General features: G+C 40.4%; 1 protein-coding gene across 7 annotated transcripts in view; it reads left to right on the top strand.

The window, feature by feature from the left end:
• Nucleotides 1-18,802, top strand: part of RYR2 (ryanodine receptor 2) — a 732,481-nt gene that overhangs the window by 711,745 nt on the left and 1,934 nt on the right. For all 7 annotated transcript variants that reach the window (XM_082425485.1, XM_082425482.1, XM_082425483.1 and 4 more), the window contains 4 exons: nucleotides 4,903-5,059; nucleotides 6,496-6,560; nucleotides 8,657-8,757; nucleotides 9,717-9,768. In XM_082425485.1, coding sequence (XP_082281611.1) covers nucleotides 4,903-5,059; nucleotides 6,496-6,560; nucleotides 8,657-8,757; nucleotides 9,717-9,768 — 375 coding nt within the window. The remainder of the gene's footprint in view (nucleotides 1-4,902; nucleotides 5,060-6,495; nucleotides 6,561-8,656; nucleotides 8,758-9,716; nucleotides 9,769-18,802) is intronic.

Here is an 18,802-nt window from a genome sequence, read left to right as displayed (position 1 = left end):
TCTCTTTTTCTCTCCCTGTGTCTGTTTCTCTCCCCACACCCGCCTTTTTTTTGGCCAAGGTAAAGATCTTATAAGGATCTTCACCAGCCCACTAGAAACTGTTACTCTTCAGTGTCCCCTAAAGGCAACAAAAACAATGATTAACCCCAGAATGTATCAGTTTAGGAGGTGGATGGGGGGAAAGTCACAGAATATTAAATCTTGAGAATTAGCAACTGCCTTGTCCCCATTTCTGTAGCACCAGGCACCTTCCTCCCTCATTACTCAGGTCCTCTGAAGAAAGCAGTGTAACTTTTTGCTGCCCAGCATTGCTCCTCCAGCTCTTATTATCAGGTTGAATCTGATTCTCTGAAAAGGAAGGTAGATGAAAGGACTTCCCTTTTCAGGCGCAGAATGGTAATCTGACAGCCTGCCGCCTCCTGTGACTGGCTGGTCACCACATTTCCTCCTACTCCACCACAGCAGCCATGGCCCTGCTATTTCTGGTGAGAATTTCTGATAATGAAGGAGACGGTTGGGAAAATTGATATCAAAATCCCACTGGTGAACTGTGCATTTTATTCTTTTTCACTTTGGTATCTTATTAAGCCTAACTAAGCACATCCACAAAACTCTACCTCTCTTTTCACAGCATGACCATATTTCATTTTAATGAAATATGGTGGAACCCCCTCCTCAAAATTCTTAGTGCTATCATAGAATGAAGGCGAGCAGTGAGATGCAGATATTGCCAAGAGAGGCCAAGTGGCTGACGAGAGATCTAAAAAGAAGGAGACATTTACTTTGGTAATTTAGCCTCATTCCATGGTCTTGTTTTCAACTTTAATGTCTAGAAAGTAAAAGTGAATCATTTGCCTGAGGACAGACTCACATTAACCAGACTCCTAAGAGTCAGATGTATCAGTCAGAATACCAACATTCCACTCATTAAAAGTTCAAGCAACAAGTTGATAGTCTCTTCTCTATAGAAAAACTCTATGTGGAGAGCCAAATTATAATCCAAAAGTCTTGGTCTGCAGGAATTAGCAAGAGGAATTAGCTAGACCATCTTAGTCACATACATGTCAAATAAGCGGGCTTGGAGAGCTAGGGCATTCCAGGACCTGCACAGGGAACTGCAGTGACCCACTGTTGGCCCACTATGGCTATTAGTGTGGGGAGTCAGAGGGCCAGAATTTGACATGGAGAAATGCCAGACCACAGCCAGGTAGATTGTCCAAGTTAAGTCGCCAGCCGAAGGGGGCAGGGGGAGGGTTATAAACAAAGCTAAGAACGGGAAAGGCAGGAAAGGATGGCCTATGTTAGTTCACTAAGTAAAGAGTAGGCAGCTGCAATAATAATTCTATTTCCTGTAGCCACAGTTAATCACATGTGTGGGCAGATTTGGAGAAAAACATATAACCCCCAATTTTTCTTAATAAGAAATGCATGTGGTAAAAACTAATTCCAACAGTATGCAAGAATATACAGGGAAAATAAAACTTTCTCTACCCACAGATCCACCATTAACAGTTTCAAGCACTGTTTTAGACAAACAGTGCTAAGAAATTGATGCCATGTCCTGAGGGCTTTTTTTAAATGTCTTCAAATTTTTATTTCTAAAGATTGATTCAGTAGGTGGTACCAGGAATCCAGAATGTTTAAGCCTCGAGGAAATGTGAATGCAGGATTAAGTTTAGGCACCATTGGTCTCATCAGGCTGTCTGTAAAACAGGACTCTCCTGGCCTCTCTGTAAGAGAGACCCCCTTCCCTGGGCTCCAGAACAGTTCTGGAGTGATGCTCTTTGCTTATTGCATCCCAGACTGACCAACCTCTTTTCTGAGTGACCCAATCTTTTTTTTTTTTTAATTTTATTGAAGTATAGTTGATTCACAATGTTGCATTAATTTTTGCTGTACAGCAAAGTGATTCCGGTTATACATATGTATATATTCTTTTTGTATTCTTTTCCATTACGGTTTATCACAGGATATTGAATATAGTTCCCTGTGCTGTACAGTAGGACCTTGTTGTTTATCCATCCTATATATAATAGTTTGCATCTGCTAATCCCAAACTAATCCATCCCTCCTCCAACTCCCCCAGCCTTGGCAACCACAAGTCTGTTCTCTGTGTCTGTGAGTGTGTTTCTGTTTTGTAGATATATTCATTAGTGTCATATTTTAGATTCCACATATAATTGATATCATATGGTATTTGTCTTTCTCTTTCTGACTTACTTTGCTTAGCATGACAATCTCTAGTTGCATCCATATTGCTGCAAATGGCATTATTTCATTCTTTTTATGGCTGAGTAATATTCCATTTTGTGTGTGTGTGTATGTGTGTGTGTGTGTGTACCACATCTTCTTTATCCATCCGTCAATGGACTTTTAGGTTATTTCCATGTCTTGGCTATTGTAAATAGTGCTGCAGTGAACATGGGGATGCATGTATCTGTACGAATTACAGTTTTGTCTGGGTATATGCTCAAGAGAGGAATTGCTGGATCATATGGCAACTCTATTTTTAGTTTTTTAAGGAACCTCCATACTGTTCTCCATAATGGTTGTACAAATTTACATTCCCACCAACAGTGTAGGAGGGTTCCCTTTTCTCCACACCCTCTCCAGCATTTGTTATTTGTATTGATAGATTTTTTTTAATGATGGCTATTCTGACCGGGGTGAGGTGGTACCCCATTGTAGTTTTGGTATGCATTTCTCTAATAATTAGTGACGATGAGCATCTTTTCATGTGCCTTTTGGCCAGCTGTATGTTGTCTTTGGAGAAATGTCTATTTAGGTCTTCTGCCCATTTTTCGATAGGGTGGTTTGTTTTTTCCTTATTGAATTGTATGAGCTGTTTGTATATTTTGGAAATTAAGCCCTTATCAGTCACATGATTTGCAAATATTTTCTGCCAGTCCATAGGCTGTTTTTTTGTTTTGCTTATGGTTTCCTTTGCTGCGCAAAAGCTTATAAGCTTGATTAGATGCCATTCGTTTATTTTTGCTTTCACTTCTATTGCCTAAGCGACCCAACCTTTATTTAATTCTGTTCATTAAATTCCAGGCGTCTGACTTAGATGCAGAATACAAAAAGTTTCCTATCAGTAATTAACTGTTGAACTATGAGCATTTTGGTGTCATCTTGCTGCCTATTCTTTGCCTGAACTTTATGCTCTTTAAAATGACCTGAGAATCTGAGGTCTGTTTGAGCCGTTCTCCATGAGAACAGCTGACCAGTCATAACTTTTCACTCCTCAGTCATCCCACAAGTGATTTTTGAGTACCTATCATGTGCTGGACATTATTTAGGCACTGATGATAGAGTAGTAACCCAAGTAATTCTTCTTATAATGGGACTAATTCTAGTGGAGTGAGAGAGATCATAAAACATCAAATGAAAAATAAGTTGGAGATACAAGTCTGGAATTCAGGAAAGAGACCCAAGGTGTAAATAGAAATTTTTTGAAGTAAGTAGCACAGATGATATTTAAGCATGAAACTGGAAGAGTTCCCCAAGGGAGTGTCCTAAAAGAAACGAAAAGTCAGAGAACCCAATCCTGGGCATTAGTTCATGAAGAGATAGGGAGATGAGGAAGAACCAGCCAAGGGGGCTGAGAAGGAATGACCAGAGATGTAGGAGAAAACCAGAGGAGTGTGGTGTCTCAGTGAGTGAAGATGCTGTTTTGAGGTCTCTGCCCCATTCGTTAGGGTTACGGCAGACAGTGTTTTCTGTTTTGCATTGATGGGTGACATCAGTTGGGTAAATGGGAGTGTCTCGAACAGTCTGAGGAGGCCTCATGGAAGAAGGATTATTCACTGAGGCGCTGAAGGATGAGTAGGTTCTAATGGGATACAAATGGGAAAGAATATTGCAAGGTAAGGAGACTATGCAGGCAACGATCTAGAATCAGGAATGTTGTATTTGGAGGAGGCATGGGTAGAGGAGAGGGCAGTGCTTGGGAGCAGTAAAAGATCAACTTAGAGAGGGGAAGTATGGCTAAATCAGAGGGCCTGGAATGGAGAGTGTGGACTTATCCTAAATAAAGATAAAACCCTAGATGCTTAATCCAGTGGTCCTGATGTTGCCCCCCCCAGAGGACGCTTGGCAATGTCTGCAGACATTTTTGATTGTCTGTAGGGTGGGGCGCTACTGGCATCTAGTGAGTAGAGGCCAGAGATCCTTCTAACATATGCTACAGGGCGTAAGACAGACCTCACAACAAAGAATTATCTGGCCTAAAACGTTAATGGATTTGAGGCTGAGAAACCCTACCCCAAAGCACTTTACTGCACCCCTCTTTTTTGGCAATGGACACTTGCAGCTGTACATGTTGCTGGTTGCTTTAAAGTTTCAGAGTTTAAACAATGAGCTGCTATTTCTTCCCTGCCTCTCTCATTTTTCTTTACTCTAGACATTAAAGTTAAAAAATTTTCACATTATATTCCAATGTGATAGATGAGAGGATGGTAAGTGTTAAGTTTGGTTTTTTCCTCACTTAATTTCTAACATTCCATCCAGTTATACAATGGACTTTTACTTCCCCATTCCTTTGTCTGTTATGCTCACAAAAAACTGAACAGTGCAATTAAATGTAGTTTTGTGGCCCTTACTATGATCTTAATAGGATAACCTTATGCCTGATGCTAGTGAGGTATTTTTCATTTCCTGCAAAGTATGACAGCAGGTGCTAAGCAGGCAGCACAGAGTTTTGTTTAAAAGACAGCAGAATGTAAGAGCCAAGTGTTTGCATCACAATTATAGATACTGAAACAATAAGAGGTGATGTAGAAGGCAAAGATGCTCATCATTTCCACAGTGAAGATTAGGAACAAGAGAGATAATCTTAGGTGTGTTGAGTATAAAAATGGGCAGTGGTCCTCCAGGAAGTGAAGCCATTCCTCTCTTTTCCAGTGCTATATGTTCCACATGTATGTCGGGGTACGTGCCGGAGGGGGTATCGGTGATGAAATCGAAGACCCAGCCGGCGATGAATATGAGATCTATCGAATCATCTTTGACATCACCTTCTTCTTCTTTGTAATTGTCATTCTCTTGGCCATAATACAAGGTAAGCATCATCCTCAAGAAGATCTAGAATTTGACCTACATATTGTTGAAGCTAACATTAAAAGACAGGGTAAGAATGTCAGGTGTTTCCTAGAAAAGCCAAATGGAACTCTTCCGTTCAGTGTTTCTTCACTGGAAATCTGTAGAGGGAAAAACAAAGAAGCAAGGGACCCTGCTGTAGCGGGGAGATGGATACAGGTTTCTTTGGCCTCCTTTCAAATAACAGAACGGGAAGAGCACTTTCCTGGGTCTGATTTCCCGCCCTGCCGCTGCTGACCTTTACAACTAGTGGTGGGTGAGCCATTTAGCCTCTTTGGGTCTATCACATGGAAATTATATAAAGCTCTAAGCCATGGGTTATTGAAAAGATTTCTTTAAAAATGATGTCTGTTCCGTGTGCCCTGGGAGCAAAATGTTGTTCTTCACATTTGAAGGAACTGAGCCATAGTAAGTCTAAGTAACTTGGCTGACGTGTACAGCTGAAAAGTGTCAGGGTTGGAATCCAAACGCACAGGGTCTGGACCCAGAGCCGTCACGTGCAACCACCGTGCCATGTTGACCCATTCCATCTTCCTTTTACTCCAAGGGAACTTGGAGCGGGTGGTTTTTTCCTCTCCTTTTATTCCAAGGTAACTTTTTTTTCCCTCAGAAAAATCACTCATGTTGTCTTCTTCTGCTTACACATTTATCCTAGCTTGAATTAAATGTCTATAAATGGGACATTATCCTCTAAATTCCACAGGCAAAAAAATGATACCCTTTTTTCAGTAAAGTACAGGAACGCGTTTAAAGGATTCATAACCCTTCCTTTATGTCTTTATTGAGTGTAACAATAATGTGTTTAGAAGAGGGCAAAGTCATATAAAACACTTGGAAGAAAACGTACAGCCTGGCAAGTCACAGGAGAAAAGGGAACAAAGCAGCAGGAAGCCGTTAGTTGCTGATTGCTACAGTTAATAATGTTACGGAAAGTTTATTGATGACGAACTTGTGAAAAAAATGATTTGAGGCGAATTCCTTACAGTTAACATGGGCATGTTTGATTTGCAAATTAGCACTTGAAAATCTCATTAGTGGCATTTTCTGTACTTTATGACCATAAATCTCCATTGCTCCTTCTTGGCGTGAAGCAGGTAATAACACATACCATTTGCTGATGCCAAGGTAACCCAAGGTTTTTCCTGCTGTCCCTTCATTTTTAATCCCCTTTTCAGGCAGTATGTGTGTGCCCTGGGAACTGCATGTCTGTCTGCCCCCCAGAGAGAGAACGCTGCTGCCCTCGTAGGAGTGAGTGTCCAGCGCGCTCACAGCTTCTGCCAAGCTCCGAGCGTCTCCCAGTGTCATGGTCCCGTTCCTTGGGAGGCTTAGCCAGGGGGCTGTGAATTTCATTATCCTTCTCTGGTTGATAGATTAAATCCCGTCTTTACTGAACACTAGGTTTAATTATCGATGCTTTTGGGGAACTAAGAGACCAACAAGAACAGGTCAAAGAAGACATGGAGGTGAGTCTCTCCGTTTCTGACTCTGCGTTTCTGTCGTTGTGGACACTGCCTGTCCCCACTGTCTTTTATCAAAGAATGACGGCTGTGGGAGCAGGGGGAGGGACGTGAACAATGCACGGCTTCACTGGCCTGTTTTCGATGCAGGCGGTACACAGAGTTGAGCACTGGTGCTGGGCTGTGTGGTGGGCGCCAGGTACATACAAACAGTAGTGTGGCGCCATCTGCCCCTCCAGGAGGGGGAGACCATTCATTCAAAGTGGTGGATCCGCTGACAAATAAGTAGACAGGACATCATGAGCAGTGTGGTGAGCCCTTTATAGGAGGAAACCCTGAGTGCCGGGGTCTCTGGGGCTGGTGTCTAATTTCCTCTTGTATGATCAGGGGCGTACTTAAAAGAAGGAATGCCCAAGCTGAGGCCTGAAGATTGCAGAGGTGTGGATTTGAGAGAGAGAGAGCGCACAGGCCAGTTCAGGCCACCTCCCCACCCCAACGTGCCCCACCATGCCCATCACCAGGGGTGCCATTCACATTGGATTCTGTGAAAACGTCACCGCCTGACGTTCTATATACCAAGACTCTGATTTTAGGGAATTTGATATGCAGATGTTTTTTCTTGGAAGCATAACTGGTTCAGGATGAAGCATTACTTTCTAGTAATGGGGCTAGAGAAGGCGGCCAGCTAATTAAGAGCCTAATCATGCATTTGAGAAATTTACAGTGTAACTTACAGGCTGGGAAACAAGAAAAGGGTTTTCAAGAAAAGGGTTTTAAGCGGGGCAGTGAGGTGATCAGATTTTACATTTTAAAAAGATAGATAACCATGGGTTAAAATAGGGGGAGTGAGCTCGACACTGGCACACCCAGGGACAGGGAAGCAGCTGTCAGCATTTTCTAGGTAGGAGATGATGCAGGAGCCAAATGGATTCAAGCAGTACTTTGGCATGAAAAGAACTTGGTGACTGGCCAGATGCAGAGGATGAAGAGTTTGGAGCAAGCGGGGATGTTACTGAGGTTCCGTCCAGCATGAGCCTCTAGGAAGAAGCATGGTGGCTCAGTTACACACACAGTGACCGAGACAGGTAACAAAGAGGAAGGGCAGTTTCCTGGGGAAAGCTGTTAAGTGGGAACCTGTTTAGTTACGAGACACTGAATGGTGTACAAGACTGGATGCTGAATGCAGCCTTTCTGCTGTCGGCAGCTGTTGATCAGTAAGGCAGGGAGAATTATAAATTACCTTAATCATCTTGATTCTAGGCTCTCGCATCTAGGGCATCATAAACATGCCTCTGACGGTATGAAACAGCTTCTAATTTGCAGGGAAGATGAGCATCTGGAGCCACATGAGGACAATAATTATTGAATTCATTTGAGTTGATACATAGGAGATGCTAATGATAAAATGGAAGGCCTGCTTCTCCCTGGGTTTTGGGTACCAGGCCTGCAGATGGCAGACCTAGTGGGTGAAGAGAGAGATGGATGGGATGGGAGGGAAGCGGAGAGAGCAGGTGTCCTGTTTCTAGAGTGGACTGTCAGTCATCCCAGGACATGTCTGTTGGTTGTGTGCCTAGCATGATGCCTGGCATGTGGCGGACCTTCTCTGAATCGTTGATTCAACACCTCACAGCTTGGTATTTGGTTTGGTACCCCCAGATGGAAGGAATTTGTGCCTCCCCGCTCCACCAGCTTGGTCATCAGACTTGGCTAGGATAGATAGCAAGTTTGTGGTTTCAGTTGAGGACACATTCAGTCCTACCTAGATAATTTGAGCCAGTGTAATGAACAAGAGTGATCACCAAGCGTGGGCGTGCTCACTTAGGCTAGAGAAAAGAAGACATTGCTTTTCGGCCATCATCATCTTGTTCTCTTCTTTCTGCCTCTGTTACTTCTTGCTGTTGGTTCCTATGTCATTTAAACCCCACCGCAAGATGTAGTGGTGGCAACAGTTAAATTGATACTCAGGTGCTTGGCACAGTCTTATGGGATGATCTTTTATGTAGACCGAATAATCCAAGTAGCTGCCCCTGAGTGGTGAGTTGTGTTTTCCTTTTGTTTTGCTTTCTGAACTCTGACCTTTGAATACTGCCTTTGTCTTCTAGACCAAGTGCTTCATCTGTGGGATAGGCAATGATTACTTCGACACTGTGCCCCATGGCTTTGAAACCCACACTTTACAGGAACACAACTTGGCCAATTATCTGTGAGTGTGCCTGACTTGGACTCCCCTGCCTCTCCTGATACCCAGGCATCCCCCACCTCAGCAAGCCGGGGAAACAGGACAGAGAGCCCCTCTCTTTACCATTGGCTTCAGGCTTCTTATACCTCTTGGAGGGAAAGACCCACAGCTAGTGGTTCTTTTTCCTCAAGAGTAGGTTGACTTAGGAAAGGAAGTTGCAGCCCTCCACGTGAACAATACCTTCTAGAACATGAAATGAGAAGGTGGAAAGGATGAGCAGAATATGTACCAAGCCTCTCAGAGAGCTTTGGCCGTGTTTGCCATTTCAAACAGGAATGTTCCAGCTGCTCCCTAGAGATATGTGAATCTTCATTTTTCTTTTTTCTTTTCTGAAGAACCACAGACCTCTTTAGGCACTCCTGGAAACAGTTAAATGTTGCATTTTTTTTTTTAATACATAGAAATCTGGCTATTACTTGAGACTAGCCAAAACTGTACTTCAGTACAATATTACTTCTTAATCCGTTTCTAACCTGATTTTAATATCTAACAAACAGAAAAGATATAGAGTAGCATTGTAGCAATTTAAAAAAAAGTGGGTTTTGGAATTCACAAGTGTGTGATATTAGACAAGTTATTGAACCTTTTTAATTCTCGGTTTTGCAAATGAGGATTGCAATTCCTGCTCCATGAGTGAATGTGGAAACAGTTGCAGGCAGGGTCTGGCACTGAGCCTGGTATAAAGCAGCTCCCAAGAGGTATAACTTGATCTGTGAACACATTATAGCTCCTTTGAAAAAAATATTTTAAAAGCTGATTAAGCTGTTGGTCCCCATGGCATTTTTTTTTTTTTTTTGGCCCTGCAGGTTTGACCCATTTATTTTCTCTGCCATGAAGAGTTAGTCCATAGCAGAACCAGAAGTATCTGTTTATGCTGATATTTCCATACAATCCATTTCTGATTACTCTCTCTGTATCTGTAGGTTTTTTCTGATGTATCTCATAAACAAAGATGAAACAGAGCACACAGGACAGGTAGGTAAACAGTGACCATACATCAATCATCTAAAAGAAATGATAAAAGAATCTCTGCATTTTGGAATAAATGTGTACATTAAACATTAATATTGGAATTACTTTCAGATATTAGTCATGGTATCTTAGTATAAAATTCCTGTTATCCTGGATGAGTATGCAAAGATTGCTGTAGTAGAAAAAGTAAAATTAGAATTGCACATTTATTAGCTGAAAATGCTGAGTTTGGGTTTTGATAATTATAATATACTTGATTGCTTAATCAGATAGCAGATGATTTCAAATGAACTTCATGCAGTAGTATTACAGTCATTTAAAAATAATTGCGTATCCTGGGACAAGATGGCAGAGTAGAAGGACCTTGAGCTCACCTCCACTCAGGAGCACACCAAAATCACAACTGAATGCTAAACAAACATTGATAAGAAAGACTGGAACCTACTAAAGAAAGATATTCTACATCCAAAGACAAAGAAGAAACCACAACGAGACAGTATAAGGGGTGCACTTGCAATATAATTAAATCCTATACCTGCCCCAGGTGGGTGACCCACACACTGGAGAATAATTAATTATATTGCAGAACTTCTCCCACAGGAGTGAGAGTTCTGAGCCCCATATCAAGCTCCCCAGCCTTGGGGTCTGACATCAGGAGGAGGACCCCCCCACCCCAGAGCACTTGACTTTGAAGCCAGCAGGGCTTGAGTGCAGGAGCTCCAAAGAACTGTGCAAAACAGAGATGCCACTCTTGGAGGGCATACACAAGGTCTTTTTGCCCCGGGACCCAGGGCAAGAGCAGTGACTTCATAGGGGCCTGGGCCAGACTTACCTGCTGGTCTTGGAGGGTCTCCTGGGGAAGCAGGTGTGGCTCACTATGGGGACAAGGACACTGGTGGATTCATTGGCCTGAGCGCTCCCAGAGGCCGCCATTTTGGCACCAAGACCTGGCTCCACCCAACACCCAAACCACCAACAGGGTGGGAATGCAGACCCACCCATCAGCAGACAGGCTGCCTGAAGAAAGACTTCCTGAGTCCACAGCCACCTCTAGACACGCCCCTTACGTGGCCAGCCACCAGAGGGCCAAGACCCAGCTCCACCCACCAGTGCGGAGGCACCAGTTCCTCCCACCAGGAAGCCTGCACAAGCCTCTAGACAAGCCTCACCCACCAGGGGGCAGACAGACACCAGAAGGAAGAAAACTACAATCGCCTCCACTCTGTGGAACTGAGTCTGCAAACACAGGTCAGAAACTACCCTGGGACCACCTGGTCCCTGGCCCTTGGTGATGAGAGGGGAGTGTACTGCTGGGACACATAGGACATCCCCTACAGAGGGCCACTTCTCCAAGGTCAAGAAACGTAACTGACCTTCCACAAACATAAAAATACAAATAGAAATTCAGGCAAATGAGATGGCCGAGGAATATGTTCCAGACGAAGGAACAAGATAAAACCCCAGAAGAACAACTAAGGGACATGGAGATAGGCAATCTACCTGAGAAAGAGTTGAAAGCAATGATCATAAAGATCCAAGAACTCAGGAAAAGAATGGATGCACAGAGTGAGAAGTAACAGGAAGTTTTTAACAAAGAGTTAGTTAGAAAATATAAATAACAACCAAACAATTGAACAATAAGTGAAATGAAAAATATAGTAGAAGGAATTGATAGCAGAATAAATGAGGCAGAAGAATGGATAAGTGAGCTGGAAGATAGAGTGGTGGAAATCACTGTTTCAATACTGAATAAAGAATGAAAAGAAATGAGGACAGTTTAAGCAGCCTCTGAGACAATGTCAAAGGCACCAACATTCACACTATAGGGGTCCCAGAAGGGAGAGAGAGAGAGAAAGGGTCTGAGAAGATATTTGAAGAGATAATAGCTGAAGAATTCCCTACCATGGGAAAGGAAACAGTCACCTAAGTCCAAGAAATACAGAGAGTCTCAGGCAGGATTAACCCAAGGGGGAATACACCAAGACACACAATAATAAAATTGACAAAAATTAAAGAAAAATATTAAAAGCAACAATGGGAAAGCAACAAATAACATACAAAGGATTCCCCATAATACTATCAGTTGATTTCTCAGCAGAAACTCTGCAGGCCAGAAGGGAGTGGCATAATATATTTAAAGTGATGAAAGGGAAAAACCTACAACCATGAATGCGCTACACAGCAAGGCTCTCATTCAGATTTGATGGAGAAATCTTTACAGACAAGCAAAAGTTAAGAGAATTCAGCACCACCAGATCAGCTTTATAGCAAGTGCTAAAGGAACTTCTCTAGGCAGAAAGGAAAAGGTAACAACTAGAAAAAAAATTACAAAATGGGAAAGCTCACCTGTAAGGCAAACATACAGTAAAGGTAGGAAATAGTAATTGACAGTAACGCAATATTAATGGGTGATTTTAACACCCCACTTACATCAATGGACAGATCATCCAGACAGAAAATCAATAAGGAAACACAGGCCTTAAATGACACATGAGACCAGATGGACTTCATTGATATTTATAGAGCATTCCATCCGAAAGCAGCAGAATTCACATTCTTTTCAAGTACACATGTAACATTCTCTAGGATAGATCTCATGCTGGGCTAAAAAGCAAGTCTCAGTAAATGTAAGAAAACTGAAATCATATCAAGCATCCTTTGTGACCACAATGCTATGAGATTAGAAACCAATTATTATAGGAATAAAACTGTAAAACACAAAAACACATGGAGGCTAAACAATATGGTACTAAACAACCAATGAATGGATCACTCACTGAAGAAATCAAAGAGGAAATTAAAAAAAAATACCTAGAAACAAATGTCAATGAAAACTTGACAACCCAAAAACTATGGGATGCAGCAAAAGCAGTTCTAAGAAGGAAGTATATAGCAATACAGTCTAACCTCAGGAAACAAGAAAAATCTCAAACATCCTAACCTTACACCTAAAGCAACCAGAGAAAAAAGAACAAACAAAACCCAAATTTAGTAGGACAGAAATCAAGATCAGAGCAGAAATAAATGAAATAGACACAAAGGAAACAATAGCAAAGATCAATGAAACTAAAAGCTGGTTCTTTGAGAAGATAAACAAAATTGATAAACCTTTACCTGGATTCATCAAGAAAAAAAGGGAGAGAACTCAAATCAATAAAATTAGAAATGAAAAAGGAGAAGTCAGAATGGACACCACAGAAATACAAAGGATCATAAGAGACTAGTACAAGCAGCTATATGCCAATAAAAGGGAGAACCGGGAAGAAGTGGACAAATTCTTAGAAAAGTACAATATTCCAAGACTGTACCAGCAAGAAATAGAACACATGAACAGACCAGTCACAAGTAGTGATATTGAAACTATGCTACTACCAACCAATGGATCACTGAAGAAATCAAAGGGGAAATTAAAAAATACCTAGAGACAAATGACTATGAAAACACGAGGTTCCAAAACCTATGAAATGCAGCAAAAACAGTTCTAAGAGAGAAGTGTATAGCCATGTAAACTTCATAGTTACAGCCATGTAGGCTCAAGAAACAAAAAAATAATCTCAAATAAACAACCCAACCTTACACCTAAATCAACTCAAGAAGGAACAAACCAACCTCAAAGTCAGTAGAAGGAAAACAATCAGTCATAAAGATCAGAGCAGAAATAAATGAAGTAGAGATAAAGGAAACAATAGAAAAGATCAATGAAACTAGAAGCTGGTTCCTTGAAAAGATAAACGAATAAACCTTTAGCCAGATTCATCAAGAAAAAAAGGGAGGGCACCCAAATCAATAAAACTAGAAATGAAAAGGAAGACGTTACGTAGGAAACCACAGGAACACAAAGGACCATACGAGACTAATACAAGAACTATATGCTAATAAATGGACAACGTAGAAGAAATGGACAACTTCTTAGAAAGGTACAAGGAATAAACAGAAATAGGAACATACCAATTACAAGTACTAGAATTGAACCTGTGATTTAAAAACTCCCAAAAAACCAAAGTCCAGGACCAGATGGCTTCACAGCAGAATTCTACCATTTAGAGAAGAGTTAACACCTATCCTGAAACTAATCCAAAAAACTGCAGAGAAACAGTTTCAAACTCATTCTATGAGGCCACCATCACCCTGATACCAAAACCAGACAAAGATACCACAAAAAAAATTACAGACCAATGTTACTGATGAATATAGACATGAAAATCCTCAACAAAACACTAGCAAACCAAATCCAACAATACATTAAAAGGATCATACACCATGATTGAGTGGAATTTATCCCAGTGATGCAAGGGTTTTTCAATATTCCCAAATCAATCAGTGTAATACACCATATTAACAAATTAAAGGATAGAGACCATATGATCATCTCAATAGATGCAGAAAAAGCTTTTGATAAAAGTCAACATCCACTTATGACAAAAACACTCCAGAAAGCAGGCATAGAGGGAACCTACCTCAACATAATAAAGCCCACATATGACAAATCCACAGCTAACATCACACTCAATGGTGAAAACCTAAAAACATTTACTCTAAGATCAGGAACAAGACAAGAAGGTCCACTCTCACCACTTTTACTCTGTGTTGTTTTGGAAGTCCTAGCCCCAGCAATCAGAGAAGAAAAAGCAATAAAAGGAATTCAAATTGGAAAAAAAGTAAAACTGTCATTGTTTGTAAATGATGGGATACTACACATAAAAAATCCTAAAGATGCTACCAGAAAACTACTAGAGTTCATCAAGGAATTCAGTAAAGTCACAGGATACAAAATTAACACACAGAAATCTGTTGCATTTCTACACACTAACAACAAATAATCAGAAAGAGAAATTAGGAAACAATCCCATTACCTAAATGTCCATCGACAAAGGAATGGGTAAAGAAGATGTGGTACATACCTACAGTGGAATATTACTCAGCCATAAAGAAGAATGGAATAATGCCATTTGCAGCAACATGCATGGACCTAGAGATTGTCATGCTGAGTGACGTAAGACAGAGAAAGACAAATATCATACGATATTACATATATATGTGGAATCTAAGAAAATGGGTCAAATGAACTTATTTACAAAACAGAAATAGAGTCACAGATGTAAAAAACAAATTTATGGTTACTGGGGGGGAAGGGGGGAGGGATAAATTGGGAGACTGGGATTGACATATACACACTACTATATGTAAAACAGATAATCAACAAGGACTTACTGTATAGCACAGGGACCTCTACTCAATACTCTGTAGTGACCTATATGGGAAAAGAATCTAAAAAAGAATGGATATATGTATATGTATAATTGATTCACTTGAGGAAACACAATATTGTAAATCAACTACACTCTAATAAAAAGTTAAAAGAATTTCATAAGGACAAAAACAAACAAAGGAAACAATCCCATTTACCATCACATCAAAAAGAATAAAATACCTAGGAATAAACCTACCTAAGGAGGCAAAGACCTGTACTTCGAAAACTATAAGATGCTGATGAAAGAAACAAAGATGACACAAAATGATGGAAAAATATACCATGTTCTTGGGTTGGAAGAATCAATATTGTCAGAATGAATAAACCGGGCTTCCCTAGTGGTGCAGTGGTTAGGAGTCCACCTGCCAGCACAGGGGACATGGGTTTGAGCCCTGGTCCAGGAAGATCCCACATACCGCAATGCAACTAGGCCCGTGTGCCACAACTACTGAGCCTGTGCTCTGGAGCCTGCGAGCCACAACTACTTAAGCGCCTAGAGCCTGTGCTCTGCAACAGGAGAGGCCACTGCAATGAGAGGCCCACACACCACAATGAAGAGCAGCCCCTGCTCGCCGCAACTAGAGAAAGCCTGCGTGAATCAACGAAGACCCAGCACAGCCAAAAATAAATAAAATAAAATAAATTTTTAAAAAAATGAATAAACTACCCAAGGCAATCTAGAGATTCAGTGTAATCCCTATCAAATTACCAATGGCATTTCAAAGAACTAGAACAAAAATTTTTTAATTTGTATGGAGACACAAAAGACCCCAAATAGTCAAAGCACTCTTGAGAAAGAAAGATGGAACTGGAGGAATCAGGCTCCCTGACTTCAGTCTACACTACAAAGCTACAGTAATCAAGACAGTATGGTACTGGCACAAAAACAAATATAGATCAGTGGAACAGGATAGAAAGCCCAGAGATAAACCCACACACCTATGGTCAACTAATCGATGATTAAGGAGGCAAGAATATGCAATGGAGAAAAAGACAGCCTCTTCAACAAGTGGTACTGGGAAAACTGGACAGCTACATGTAAAAGAATGAAATTAGAACACTCTCTAACACCATACACAAAAATAAACTCAAAATATATTAAAGACCTAAATGTAAGACCGGATACTATGCAACTCCTAGAGGAAAACAGAGGCAGAACACTCTTTGACATAAATCGCAGCAAGCTCTTTTTTGATAACACCTCCTAGAGTAATGAAAATAAAAACAAAAATAAACAAATGGAACCTAATTAAATTTAAAAGCTTTTTCAAAGCAAAGGAAACCATAAACAAAATGAAAAGACAGCCCTCAGAATGGGAGAAAATATTTGCAAACGAAGCAACCGACAAGGGATTAATCTCTAAAATATGCAAGGCGCACATGCAGCTCAATATCAACAAAACAAACAACCCAATCAAAAAATGGGCGGAAGACCTAAATAGACATTTCTCCAAAGAAGACATACAGATGGCCTAGAGGCACATGAAAAGATGCTCAACATCACTAATTATTAGAGAAATGCAAATCAAAACTACAATGAGGTATCACCTCACAATGGTCAGAATGGCCATCATCAAAAAACTCTATAAACAATAAATGCTGCAGAGGATGTGGAGAAAAGGGGACCCTCCTACACTGTTGGTGCGAATGTTAATTGGTACAGCCACTATGGAGAATGGTATGGAGGTTCATCAAAAAACTAAAAATCAAACTACCATATGACCCAGCAAACCCACTCCTGGGCATATACCCTGAGAAAACCATAATTCAAAAAGACACATGCACCCCAATGTTCATTGCAGCACTATTTACAATACCCAGGACGTGGAAGCAACCTAAATGTCCATCAGCAGAGGAATGGATAAAGATGTGGAACATATATACAATGGAATATTACTCAGCCATAAAAAGGAATGAAATAGTGCCATTTGCAGAGACGTGGATAGACCTAGAGACTGTCATACAGAGTGAAGTAAATCAGAAAAAGAAAAAATATCATGGAATATCACTTATACATGGAATCTAGAAAAATGGTACAGATGAACTTATTTGCAAAGCAGAAATAGAGACACAGATGTAGGGAACAAACTTATGGATATCAAGGGGGAAGGGGAAGTGGGATGAACTGAGAGATTAGGATTGACACATATACACTACTATGTAATAGATAACTAATGAGAACCTACTGTATAACACAGGGAACTCTACTCCATGCTCTATGGTGACCTAAATGGGAAGGAAATCTAAAAAAGAGGGGAGATATAGATATAGATATATAAATAAATAAATAAAATTCACTTTGCTGTACAGCAGAAACTAACACAACATTGTAAAGCAACTATATACTCCAATAACAATTAAAAAAAAGAAATCCCAGAAATAAACCAACGTACCTTTGGTCAATTAGTTTACAACAAAGGAGGTACAATATACAATGGAGAAAAGACAGTCTCTTCAATAAGTGGTGCTGGGAAAACTGGACAGCTACATGTAAAAGACTGAAATTAAAACACTCCCTAACACCACACACAAAAATAAACTCAAAATGGATTAAAGACCTAAATTTAAGCCTGGATACTGTGTAACTCCTAGAGGAAAACATAGGCAGAACACTCTTTGACATAAATCACAGCAATATCTTTTTGGATCTGTCTCCTAGTGTAATGGAAATAAAAACCAAAATAAACAAGTGGGACCCAACTAAACATCTTTTGCACAGCAGAGGAAGCCATAAACAAAATGAAAAGAAAACCTACGGACTGGGAGTAAATATTTGCAAATGATGCAACTGACAAAGGATTCATCTCCAAAATATACAAACAGCTCCTACACCTCAATATCAAAAAAACCACGAACCAAATCAAAAATGGGCAGAAGACCTAAATAGGCGTTTCTCCAAAGAAGACATACAGATAGCCAAAAAGCACATGAAAAGATGCTCAGCATTGCTAATTATTAGAGAAATGCAAATCAAAACTACAATGAGATATCACCTCACAACGGTCAGAATGGCTGTCATCAAAAAGTCTACAAATAATAAATGCTGAGAGGGTGTGGAGAAAAAGGAACCCTCCTACACTGTTGGTGGGATTGTAAATGGGTACAGCCACTATGGAAAACAGTATGGAGGATCCTTAAAAAACTAACAATAGAGCTACCGTATGATCCTGCAATTCCACTCCTGGGTATGTATCTGGAGAAAACCATTAATTTGAAAAGATACATGTACCCCAGTGTTCATTACAGCACTGTTTACAATAGCCAAGACATTGAAACAACCTAAATGTCCACTGACAAATGAGTGGATACAGAAGACGTCACACACACACACACACACACACACACACATGCACAATGGAATATTACTTGGGCATAAAAAATTATGAAATAATGCTTTTTGCAGCAACATGAATGGACCTAGAGATTATGATACTAAGTAAGTCAGACAAAGACAAAAATCATATGATATCTCTTATATGTGGAACCAAAAATAAAATGGTACAAATAAATTTATATACAAAACAGAAATAGAGCCACCGACATAGAAAACATATCTATGGTTACCAAAGAGGAAAGGAGTGGAAGGGATAAATTAGGAGTTTGTGATTAACATATATACACTACTATATATAAAAAATAGATAGCAACAAATACCTACTGTATAGCACAGGGAACTATTCTCAATATTTTGTAATAAGCTATAAGGGAAAATAATCTGAGAAAAAAATATATGTATGTGTATAACTGAATCACTTAGCTGTACACCTGAAACTAAGTCAATACTGT

This window comes from Balaenoptera physalus, assembly GCF_965194825.1.
Source record: "Balaenoptera physalus genome assembly, chromosome: 14".
Lineage (NCBI taxonomy): Eukaryota > Metazoa > Chordata > Mammalia > Artiodactyla > Balaenopteridae > Balaenoptera > Balaenoptera physalus.
Note: the sequence above shows the minus strand (reverse complement) of the source record. Positions and strands in the feature narration are given on the sequence as shown.